General features: G+C 36.1%; 1 protein-coding gene across 1 annotated transcript in view; it reads right to left on the bottom strand.

Moving 5' to 3' along the window:
* The window catches only part of BLNK (B cell linker), a 90,338-nt gene that overhangs the window by 15,125 nt on the left and 62,061 nt on the right, over positions 1–13,152 (bottom strand). The window contains exons 4-12 of the mRNA XM_065746859.1: positions 11,118–11,183; positions 7,138–7,194; positions 5,155–5,204; positions 4,595–4,635; positions 3,818–3,974; positions 2,869–3,026; positions 2,380–2,458; positions 1,565–1,648; positions 137–162 (exon numbers count right to left, since the gene is read on the bottom strand). Coding sequence (XP_065602931.1) covers positions 137–162; positions 1,565–1,648; positions 2,380–2,458; positions 2,869–3,026; positions 3,818–3,974; positions 4,595–4,635; positions 5,155–5,204; positions 7,138–7,194; positions 11,118–11,183 — 718 coding nt within the window. The remainder of the gene's footprint in view (positions 1–136; positions 163–1,564; positions 1,649–2,379; positions 2,459–2,868; positions 3,027–3,817; positions 3,975–4,594; positions 4,636–5,154; positions 5,205–7,137; positions 7,195–11,117; positions 11,184–13,152) is intronic.

The raw sequence follows: 13,152 nt of genomic DNA on the forward strand, positions 1-13,152 counted from the left end.
CATCAGAGTGCAAAGCAAAAGCAGATTTGTTCCATTTTTCCCCTTTCAAAGACTGATTCTATACACATGTACACTCTACAGTCACATATATTGTCCACAGACAGGGTACAAGAGTCAAACTACAGGAAAGCCTTACCTCTTCTTCAGGAACCTCGTACACTTCTACAGGACAGGAAAGAAAAAGTCCTACAGTTAGCAACAGTGCACTACATGTTACCAGAATAACATGTTACAGAATAACAGAGTTTGTATCAACTGTATTTTGCCTCCAGAAAAGTAACTTGGAGAAGTTGTCCCTGTCTCCTGGTTCTGCCTCCTGAACCCTCTGGCAGCCACAGCCCTGCTGCTCATGAAAGAACAGAGAACTTCAGGAAGAGTGATAGACACTCACTATATAAATGAACCTTTTATCCACCTTTACAATCTCCCACCAACCCAACCTCTCAAAAACAGGATTCCTTTGTCTAGCAAACTTGGTACAGTTTGGAGAGGTGTGTTCTCACACCTTTGGTAACATTTAGCTTTTCTCTGACTCTCAGGGAGGAAGAAATCAGGTGAATCATAAATCCAGACAGATTTATTTCTGTTGCTTATTCACCCCTGAGCTCCATTCCACAGAAGTATTTTAATTCACAGATACTATAAGACAAAACCACCATTGTCCTTATTTATGCCCACTTTATTCAATGGAAATTCAATTTTATGTCAGTCTTCATTGCTTTTATTGCTCTGAAAAGTATCCGCATTCCCACCAGGGGGAGATGTTTTATTTTTTAAGAAACATCTGTCTGGAGTTGGCTGTTGCTTAATACTGATTTACAGGAAGATTGAAAGTAGCATTTAAAATGTCCTAGAAGTACGTCACAGATCCTCATGTCATTATTAAGAAACTTTTATAGCTTATGACATGAACACAGTGCTAATGAATAAACAGAAATGGTGTGACCAGTCTGTAGAGGTTCAATGCCAAGCAATTACTGACACGCTGAGGATACAAAACAACTAGGAGGTAGCACAGCTAACTAAGATTGTTAAGATTAAGCAAATATATATGTACTTACAAAAGCAAATATGATTCTCATATTTGCTTCTGCTTTTATTTTTCCCCCTCCTATTTCCAAGTAAATTGGTCTTAATAGAACTTAGACAGGCACATTGTTATCACAGGGCAAGCAACATCAGCCTTTGCAGAATTTCTCTAGTACTGAATCTTGATGTGATTTTAAAATATTGAATCTTGTTTCCTCTGGTGAAATGAGATTAATAGCATTCTGACTCCTATAATTGTTTTGGCTGTATTGATCAGTTTGTGTTCCTCTGTTAGGCCAGAAGACTAAGAATAAATTAGGTTGAGGCAAATTACTTGTTCTATTTTTATTCGTGCTTAAAGCAGATTTACCATCCAACCTAGGCAGAACAAATGCTATAGAACAAAAATTGAAAGGGAACATTTTTTTTAACTTTTGATGTGTTACATGGTTTCTGTAGGAAATACATCAATCATAATTTAATATTGCTCAATCTTAGGTTTGTATTGGTGCTGAAACAAAATAACTCCACATACCTTGCATGTCAGAAGCAAGAGAGGGTTTTGCAGGAGTAGGGAGGGCTGATTTTGTAGGTGGCTTCATAAATCTGTTCACAGGAGCTGAAAACATTATTTATTTATACACATATGCCTGTGTGTATATATACACACACATGTATTTTTAGATATAGAAATATACACATATACATATGTGATTTAAAAATAAGTTGCCATTACAGTAAGAACAAACATTAAGCAGGTGTAAATGATAGTCCTGAACAAATTAAGGCAGGATACAGTTCTTATTTTGAAAGGCAAACATCATTCAGTATTCATGCCTTGATAATTCATGCCTCGATAAATAGGTTTGATATTGCCACTTATGTCAGAGAGCAGAATTAAACACTCTTCTGTTTACTTTTACCTTTGGACTGTAATAATTCAACTCTTCAGCTAAATATACTTAAAATACAGAATTTAAAAATGAATCAAATTCTGTCTTAATTTACTGCAGATCTAAAAAGTCTTACTCTTGTTTCCTATGGCTCTTCAGCTGACTGAATTTTAATGCTGTGGCTCCCTTGGCTGAGGAGGGAGATCACACACCATAAAAAGCTTCCTGGTTGTACCAGGGATGGACTTTGAACTCACTGAGTGAGAGAGGCAGGAATTAAACATAACTTCCGTGGCCTTGTCACAGGCCAAAGAAGCCAACTGCCTCTTGGCAAGTTCTTTAACAACTGCACCTCCACTCCTTGAACCTTAGAAAAAGGCATAAATTTGACTCATTTTTCCCCCTCTTTTGTTCCTAACAAAGTAATAAACAATTAGCTTGAGTGACTAAAACTCACGTTTTGCAGGTAGTGGTGGACTGCTTTCTGTGGGTTCAATATAGTTATCATCATTGTCAACTGGCACAATGTAATTATCCTATAAGAAACACAGGATAGAGCAATCTAAGTTAAACCTCCATCACATCAATGAACTATTGACCAAAGTAGATGCCATTTCACAGTGACTGCTGCTTCAAACACTCATCACTGTTTATGGATGGGAATTCATCAAGACTGAAAATGCTTTGGCAAACAACCCCAGTTCTGGACTGGCCTTCCCTTCTCTTTGGTCCCAGGGTAGTATTTGAGGTTGCCCTCTCTCTCTCCTTATTGCCTGCAACTTGTGGATAATTATCCACTAGTAACCTGCATGGTACTTGCAGATCACAGCTTGTACCAAGTATTTTGTACCATAATGTCTAATAGAGACACCAGTTTTTGGCATTGCTATGTAGTCTACTGGGATCAGTCATTTAAACTGTCAAAATATGTATATATTAATGTTACCTCATCATCACTGCACGGCTTCGGTGGTAATTTTGGTTTTGCAGCAGGAGATGGCAGGGGCAGCTTGGATGGTTTGTTTGGTCTGGGCAAGGCTGAACTGGGTGTGCTTGGAAGAGGTTTGCTGATGGGAGGAAGCTGATGGTGACTGGTGCGATTGTCTTTTAAATGTGGAAGAGAATAACAAATTTCAGTCAAAATTACTCATTAGCCTCTGGACAGTCTTCTGCTACCTATGCAAAAAAAGTCTTTAGTGTGGTTGCAACTTAGGGAAAAAGGCAGACCTGAACATCTGCAGGTTCTGACAGTGAGATCAGTGTACCAACTGGTCCGTCCCATTTCACCACTCCAGGTAGTGATCCAGTCCTCCTCAGCAGGTTGCATTGTGTCTAGACACTGGCTGATGTACAAACAACTGCTCAACTCTTGCCAGGTGTACAGTTTAGTATATCCCAATTTAAGTAAAACCTTCCTGTTTGTTCAAGATATTTCTCCTCAGTAACAGTCTTGAAGGACAGTGTGGAATGAATATTTGGGCTGCTTCGTTTTTCTCTTCTATTATTTTTAGCTGGTTTTGGAATGACATGAGCTACGAGAAGGATTAAGAATGGACTCAAGACTTATGTGCTTAACCTTCAAATTGAACTCACACTAAAAATGCAGAGGAACATGGAGCTAAAAGCTCTCATGCTTTTGTTTGAATACTGTGGTTATTAGATACTTATCAAATTCCCTAGGACACATTATATTACAACTCTAATCATTTCTAGCAGCAATACTAACCTGTTTCATGCTGTAGTAACAAATCATACCCTCTGAAAGCCAAAGATCTGATTGTCAGAATTAAAAGCAAACTTTTGATGAAAAGATAGGTTAGTCCACTTGAAGCTACTTCTCTTTTGGTACTAGTAAATAATTATCAAGCTGGTGTAGCCAACTTTTCCATACCTACCTGCATATTCCCCTCTAGAAATAGGAAATGCAGATGGAATCTTCTTTTTCTCCTGCTCACTTGGAGGTGGTTCGTAGCTGTCATCAGGATTCTCCTCACTGGGAACCACGTACATCTCAGAGTCAGAATGGCCATCTGGATTTTCATAATCACTGTCCTAGAAAGACAGAACTTCCTATTTCTCACTTTGTCATATACTTAGCGCTTCATAGAGGAGTGTGACATGAATATCCTTGCAGGAGTACAATTAACTCAATTATGACAGTGCATCCTTGAATGGTCAAATTATCCTCTCCAAACACAAGTAGGCACCTCAGCCTGCTCCCCCTCCCAGGAAGGAAACAGGTCACCTCAGGCTGACACTTGTGTGATATATCAATTACTTTGTGGCACACGTCCATGAGTTGCTTCATTCTAACGTGCTCTAAAATTTTAACAGAAAAATCTCATTTTTAGAAAGTATATATTTTCTCCCTCTTTAAAATAGAAGATTCTGGTTTTGAAATTGTTCAGTTTGAGAACTTTCTCAAATTGATAATATTCATTTATTTGTCCATGGTTATCACTGACAGCATTTCCCATATGTACCTAAGTTGAAATTGAAAAAAAAATAAGGTATCCAAGAGCATAAATAATGCAGATGTAACAAACAAGATAACGTTTCATTAGGATTAAGTTAAACCAGAATTCGATGACTCAAAACTAAATATTTATTATTGCTTGTGTTGAACTTGTTGCTACAGTAACCTCCTACACTACCCCAAAAGATGTACTTACAAAGTCATCTGACCATTGTTCCTCTTCATTGTCTGCATGTTCTAAACCAAACAGAGAGTTACTTATGGAGATGGAATATTGAAACATAAATATTTATCTTAAGCACAGAATAAAAATAAAAAAAGCAACCCCAAACCTACATATTCAAATAAAAAAGAGTAACTTTTTTTAAATGGTTAATGTATCAAGTTAATAGTACCAAGAGATTTTGATCCATTAGTTATTTGTTTCCTCATTTACTTTCATGTTACTATTTCTGTTAGAGATGGACTGGTTCTGAATTCTCTTCTGTCTATAGAGCAGCCTACAGGTAGAAGCCTGAAAAATGCATTTTTGGAAAGAATAGCTGCTTGTTATTTTTTACTCATATTGGGAAAATTTCTCATGCCTTTCTTGCATCTCATTTTATATGTGTGAGCTACTTACAGAACTTGTTGGTAAGCACACCATTTTCCTCTTAGAGAAAAAATGAAAAGGAGGTGTAACGGAGGTGCTGTTAGATATATAGGTACTAAGTATACACAGACATACAGTATAAATTTCCAGTAATCCTGACTTACCTGAAGCATAATCCCTTTGTGGTAGACTTGGAGGAGGTTTTTTTTTTAGTCTGTAAATAATAATAACTAAAGTTATGATCTAATAAGCAATGCTCTGTAGAAGAAAATATTAGCCAGGCACACAAAGAAAGCCAGAAACAAAAGATACCTGCAGAAATACAGATTATTGTCAGAGATGCTTAGCAAACAGCTACAGGAGAATGCTTTGAGAAGCCAGAAACAGATAAGAAATTAGAATCTAATCTGAGATTATTTTCCTAAGAACATGTTTTGAAAGAACAGTTTCCTTGACCACCCACCCTCCTCTACATTTCCAAGCAGAAACTGATAACACAGATGCATGTGCATCTCTGACACCTATCTTGAGATAGTCTCACAGAGACTTTGCTAAGACTAAGGTATAAGAAAGTAGTGATTACTCTCCAGTTAAATTTTATAAATGCTGTTGAGCATGAACTTCATTATCTGACTGCTGTTAAAACATATATCAGATCTCTCAGGGCCAGATTCTGCTTCCATTTACTACTACATTATGGTGTTATGCTCCTCTTTAGGTAAATACTGTTATAATAGTATTAGCAATACCAAGTGAGACAAAAAAAAAATAGTTTGTAGAAATGCTGACAGGACTTTTCTGGCTATACATACATGTACATGTATATTTGAGTTCATTAAATTGCAGCTCCCAGGGAATTAGTCAGTTGGTATAACAATTATTTCATTAGTGTTCTACCATTACCCTAAAAAAATAAAAAGAATCCTGTTCACAATCAAAACAGGTGATGCATGTATGCCGTTACAGGTCAGACTGATGCATCTGAAGCAAAAAACTCTGCCTTTTGTAGCAGTATAAAACATTAATACGATTTGCATTGAAAGGACTCTTCAAAGTGACTTTTGAGCACTGACAGCTTCCCTGAGGAGACCTCAACATACTACTGCATCTTCCTCAGTGGCTTCACTTATTCTTAAATCAGATCCTAACAAGGAATTTCTTTGATGTTATACATATGTAAAAATAAGCAAATTTACAAAAAAAAAAAAAAAAAATTACCAACCTCCATAAAGAACTTAAATTGCTTTCTTATGACCTCTGATCTATAGTGATGACTATAATAATAATATATGATATAAATAATAATTATATATACAGATGATGGTGCTGCCAAAGTCTCCAGCATAGTACCTAGCTGTCAATGATCAGATGACCACATTAACTTGGGGTGGTGGCACATCTGCACTAATGTATCTGCTTACAAACTCTTGCCATCTTTTTTCAGCGGAGTTTCAACTATTGAGCTGAACCTGTGAGACTTGAATCAATGAGTGAATGGTACAGACATTAATAAAGATATAAAATACATAACAGTATAAATATACTATTTTTAGTTTTAGTAGTGCCTGTACCATTCACTATACCAAATAAGATCTCAGCGCGTTATTTTTAAGTGATTGTCAATCTTTCTTTCATTAGTGTTGATGGTAAGAACACCTTTTCCTCCTCCTACTCTTTACCTTCCCACAGCACAAATAAGCTTAGTGTACAGTCAATCAGAAAGCATTCTCAACAGCACTGCTGCTGTGTTTGTCCAGGTTAGCACAGGCACGTTAGACGGAAAACCCAGGGCCACTGCCAGGGGAGATCTCAGGTCAAAAGGACAGATCAAAATCTAGTCAAGTACTTTGTGATGAGTCTGTCCTGTGTTGTTCAGAGATCGTGGATGCTTGGAAAATAATGGAACTAAGACAACAGCAAGTAAGGGGCTCTCTGGGTCACAGCATAAAATTTGTGGCCTAAGCCACATAATGCATTTCCAAACTTCTAAGCAGAAAACTTCAGCACAGTGTCCCACGCCCTGCAGATCCTGGCAGTGACCCTGACAGAAAATATAAATGTTACAATGAAAGCATACAAAGCACAGAACAGAGCTGTGTGTCTCACAGCAACCTAACATGCCATTGTGCAGATCTGAATTAGCATACCGATCCCAAGTATCTTTCCCAGTTTTGCAAATTAAGGCCACTTGTTCATTTTGGAACCTGAATATCGATAGAAGAGAAGAAATCATGTTTCTGTCACAGTGCTGAGACAGATCACAGCCACATCTGTATTTGTTAGTTGTTGTGTTGTAATCATCATGTTGATTGTTGAATCATTTCAAATTTGTTATTTATTCTCAAATTCAAATACACTTAGATTACTACCACTGAACCAGAACGGATTACTGAGTGCCAGAACTGAAATCTAGATTATTTTGAAGTCAAGTGGAGCTTTGCTTTGCAAGAGCCAACATTTCACCCACTGAGCAAGCCTCCACACAAGCTGAGAAGACAATCTCTATGCTAAGAGGCCAATACCTCACTATTTCAGATACTGATGCATTTACACAGATGCTTGCAGAGCGGCAACTGACTCACTCTGTCCTGTTCCTCTGAATTTATCAACAAAAGACTGAAAGAATCAAAGACCATCCAACTGAGAATACATATTTAAGTGGAAAAGAGGAATAATTTCCTAACATATCTTTTAATGGTTGTATAACAAGTTACTATAAATCCCAAATGAAATATTCTGGTGGTATCCAGCTCTGCACTTCAGTGACGGATAGTAGACCACCTCTACATGGGCTCTAATAGAACATAAGTTTCCATTGACCTTAATAGAGCCAGTATTTCTCTAAAACTTATTAAAAATAAGTTACTATCTAGAGAATTTGAAATAGGCATGAAAAATTTCAGTTCTAAAGATCTCCATAAAATCCAAGTGTATTTTTGAAAGTACATTAACAGATTTAAAAATCAATGTGACATCTTACTATATACATCATTAGCTTCAATAAATAACCAGGTAGCATTTGAGGCATTTCATGTAATTGGGTCTGAATGCTGCTCAAAAGCAGGCTGTACTGCACACTGATTTCTAAGCAAACAAGTTACTTTGATTTCAAAATATATTTTGAGGTTTCCCCTTTGCAGTGTGCCAAAGTCAATCCTGCAAAACATATAGGCACGTGATTGATTTTACTCATATAAAGAATCCTATGATAATAGCAAGTATTATTTACATGATTCAAGTTCATTGCACATTTTTGTCTTTCCCTTTACTGCATGGAGAGTTTTAAAATTGTCTGTAGTAAAGTTCTGGGTTTTCTGCTCAAACAGTCTTTTTTTTAAAAAAAAAGACATCAGAAAAGCAACCAAGAATACATAGCAATAGCGCTTTATGTAAAGGACTAAATTCTCCTTCAGAGGCAATTACTCTCTGGTCTACTTGCTCACTCCCCCTGCTTTTAAGTGGCTACAGTCTCTTCGTTTACAAGAGTCCTTCACTTCTCCCACTGTCAGCTTCTGCACAGAACCCATCTGCTTCATAGAGAATGGATCTTTCCAGATAGGATTTACAAAAACTGTATCGCTACATGCCCAATTCAACTTTGGCTAAGACCTACTGCTTCTTCTTCACAGGAATGTAATAATACTCTTTGATATCATGATCTGCACAGCAACTGGGGCTCCAGTACTGTAAACAGGGCAAGCAGGTGAATAGAAGCCTGTGAGAAATAATTGTATTGCTGCTGTTGGAACGTTTTGAGTTTGACTGGGAAATAAACAATAGTTCCTTCATTGATTGAAAGGTCCTATCTGCAGTTTTCTTTCTTGTTACCACATCTGTTCAGGCAGCTTTCCACAAAACTTTAAGAAGCATGGATGGTAGACATACCCCTGTTCTCCTGCACTCTGGTGCTGAACTAGATTGTAGCGGGAGACTTTTGATGCAGGAATTTCTATTACCTCTCAAAATCAAGAGGCAACCCAGATTTCAGAGGTGTCTTAACAAATGTTGTTAATAAGTTAATTGTCTTTCAAGACCACTTATTCTTCCCAATTCAAAAGCAAAGACAAGTATGTATGTTGCCCATTACATCTTCAGGCTTGCAATAACCAAGTAGACTGTTTGACTTCTAAGTTTTCTCCACTTCTACGGTTTGAATTTGAGCCAAAGCTATTCGTATTTTTCCAGTGCATAGACAAAGTCCAAATCTGTGTTTTTAAAGCAGTTTTTAATACAATTTTTCCTGCTTCAGTCATGTTTATGTTTTTGACATGTAATAAAATAATCCTATAACTGAAATGGAGGAAGTGATCAACTGGATAATCACATTTTTGTTAATAGAAAAATCATCTACTAAAACTAAACAAAGGGCACAGAGGAATGCAGCCAATTCTTATTCTGCAAACCTTGGTGTCTCTTATATATACCCTTATCAGTGCTACCAAATCATGGTTTTACTTTAAGTCTCATTAAGAACTCAAATCTTTAACCCAGTACATAAGTCATGTGCAAATGTTTGAAATTACAAAAAAAAAAAACCCTCTCACTTCCTAATTGTGGATAGGATTAATAAGACTCAGAAGCACTGTAGAGGACTCAAGAAGATTATTATGTTCTGTTGTTTTTTTTAAGTCTCAATTTGTATTCTCACAGCTGGAAGAGGGGGAATGTGAGCTTTGTGCTGCAGTCATACATTAAGAGTTTTTGTAGTGTTCTTTTTGTGGATTTTTTTTTTTAATCTTGAGAGAATCAAAGAATTGTAGCATTACACCAGCTAGCTTGTATCTGGCATTTAACAATGGCACCTCTGACCTTCCCAGCTTCAGCTACATTTGGTTCTTGTTATTTTTCCCTTGTCTTATCCAGAGAGTAAGAGGGGAAGGATGTATAGTCAGAAGTACTGATGAACAGCAGAATTCATGTCCAGGCAACTAAAGACAATCAAGTATACACACAATGTGACTGTTATTGAAATGATTGAGAGAGGATGAGTATTGAGAGGGAAAGATGTCTCAAGAATCTTTCTGATATATCTGGTCTTACAATCAGAGCATGCTCAAGTCCTGTGGACAGAGGTTTCTGTTGGTGGACTGGGTGCTGCTCCTAGAAGCACATCCCACCTCCCCCACCTGGGAAAGCAGCTTCCCCCCACACACCAACAGCTTTCCAGGGCTCTGCACAGTCAGAGTAGGCTACTCCCATCTGCCTCACATATACCTAGAATTAATGCTTGTTAAAATCATGTTTTTTCTGCTCTCAAACAGAACTATCATGGTCACTCTTAAAGAACAGAGTTATTAAAAGTTTGTGTGCCTTTTATGTATGAGAACTGCATTTTTAGAATTTAATGTGATCACCCTTAAGCACTGTAACACTGTGTACTAATCAACTTCTAGAAATTCCTAGTATTCAATGGCTCATGCAAAGAAAGACATCTGAATTGGAAAATTGCATCAGAGTGGAAGTTCAATGCAAATGAGATACTGCATTAAGAGAAAGCGTGCTAAACAGCTTAAATAGATGTTTGGAAACAGTGAACAGGGTATTCATTTGACAAGGATGCAGAATTACCAGAATTTCTATGTATAAGACATGAATATTTTATGATACTTTTGTTTACGCAACATCAATATTTATGCTGTTTAGCACTTGTTACTGAGATAAGAACATTAGGTAATGGTGGTTTTAGTTTTAGTTGACTGATATACAGGAGAACATAGCATTTTCTAGGAATTCTATGATGTCTGATCAGCTGGCTCAAGGTAGAGCTCCAATTAAAACTTAAACAGTAGGCTAAGAAAAAAAGGAAAAGCTACAATAATTTTCCAAAATTCATACAACAAAAATGCATTTTTATCTAAATACTGTTTTTCAGTTTTACAACACAACATTCCTTTGGAGGCCAGTTCTGCAGCTAATTTGAGAGACTCTTAATAACAATGACAATACTACACGTCATAGTTTGGACTGAATTTCTTTACATACACTGAAGTACATCCTCCTAGAATAATATGGTCCCATCACCACTAGTATAATGTTATAACTTAACTTAATTAAGTCAGATTAAGTACTAATTAAGTTAATCTAAACTTCCACAAAGAGAAAACTGGGAGTAACATTTCAAACTTACTTTTTGAACTTGTTTATTATCCCACTTTCATTTTTCTTGATATCATGCACCATCTTCTGAAGCTTCCTGTAAAGTGTTAAAGAAAACCAGGATTAAAATTACCATGTAGTTGAATACTCTTTAATATAAATTGAGAAAAATATAGGAAAGTGTAAGCAGTAATTTTTCATGTATCAAAAAATGCTTTATGTATATCAGTAAGTAGTTCAGTTGCTAAAATAGTTTGTGTATCAAGTTTCCCTCTCTTTTTAACTGAGCTTTGTGGCACAATTTATATTGTTATTCTTTATACAGTTTAGTGTGGTTTAAATAATCTAAGCAAATGTATCAAGAAAGAACACAACTGCCTAATCTAATAGGTTAGAATATTTCAATATTAGCATATTGTTCAGGACTGACTTTACAACGTTCTACCCTAATAATGGGACCATTCCCCAATTTACACGAGTCATTTTTATCAATAGGCAATTTACATAATTCCTACAGCGCTTGAATATGTAACAGGAAGGGAGAATATGATACAATCCCTGACCTGAGCAATTTAAAAAGTCATTGGAGTACCACCAACTCTCAGTTGTGAAAACTCATATCTCATGGCTCCAATTACATGAGCTGATATTTGGAATCAAATGATAGTTTCTACTCATCAGCTGCACTGACCTCATTGAAAATTTACTGGTAATCCAGTCAACTTAAAAAAAATAAATGAGAGATACTATCTTAAGTCAGCAGGTATCAGTTTTCAATGCCTCTTACCCTTCTCATTTAGGAAAAAAGTCACTGAAATAAAGGCAATTTCAAGGAACACTGATACAACTTACTGCAAATTTTGATTTTTATAGAGAAACCCATTAGAAGGCCAATCATCTTAGAGAAACGCTTATTGAATTTTTATTTTAGTTTCAGTTTGTCTTTCTTTAGTATTGGTTTACGTTTGTCCTGTTACCTAAATAAAGGTATCCTGCATGAGACCCGAGATGAAGATTTCATCTCAACCAACAAGCAAAACCGACATCTCAACCGAGAAGCAAAAAAGACTTAAATTCTGCTTCCCACTCTTCATTGCAAATTGTCTACGCTAATCTCATTGTCTTGCCTATCTCATCTTTGATAGAAGATTAAGCTACCAGACAAATATTGGAATCTTTGCTTACAAAGGGACAAGTAAAATCAAAGTTTTCTTGCCCTTTTTAAAAGATTTCTTTAAACTTGAAACTTTAATATGCAGAAGGTTGAGTAACAACTCAAGCTCTGGTAAAAACACAAAAAAACCCAAACAAACTACCTTCCATCTTTGTCTTTGTCAATTGGGGCTTTAAAATATTAAAATACATTAAAATAACTTTTTTAAAGGAAATCAGATTTAAAAGATAATGTAATGGCTGTGATACACAGAGGGTATTCCTTGAGTCTAAGTATTTGCATGATTTTCCTTGAAGAGCAATTCAACCTATTTCTTTTTTTATTAGCTGAGAATCTAAAAGAACAACTGAAAAGTAATTTACAAACACATCTGTAACTTTTTCCTCAAAGCTAACACTATTTATTTACAGCAAAAAGATATAATGTTAAATGCTGATATTAAAAAATAAAAAGTTGAAATTGTTTATAGATGTTGAAAAATAGTGGCCAGCAAAATACTTAGAGCAATTTAATGAAGTAATGCACTACATCTATGAGAAAAGCCTGGGTTATCTAACAAAATTCATTCAACAGAAGGTCTCAGATCTTCTACTTTTCTGTGTTGTTTTTTTTTTCTATCTTCCCTCCCTAATAAATTCAGTTTCTGGTCATGCTTGAAATATCACAAATAATCATCTTCTACAGTTGACTGTTTCTGTTTTGTGCCCCAGCTGGCACCTGGCAGTGCCTATAAATGAAAAGTAATGAGGAATGAAAAGAATGAGAGGAGATTTAAATGGTTTAGTTCTAGTTTGGGGAGAATAGTTGTTTGCAGGTGCCTGTGTCCTTTTTGAAAAGTCTTGGCAGTCCTTAAGGAGAAATGCATGCAAGAATCTGCTATTTTTCTTCCAGT

This window comes from Cyrtonyx montezumae, unplaced genomic scaffold (assembly GCF_038088225.1).
Source record: "Cyrtonyx montezumae isolate F1298 unplaced genomic scaffold, pur_monq_1.0 scaffold_4, whole genome shotgun sequence".
Taxonomy (NCBI): domain Eukaryota; kingdom Metazoa; phylum Chordata; class Aves; order Galliformes; family Odontophoridae; genus Cyrtonyx; species Cyrtonyx montezumae.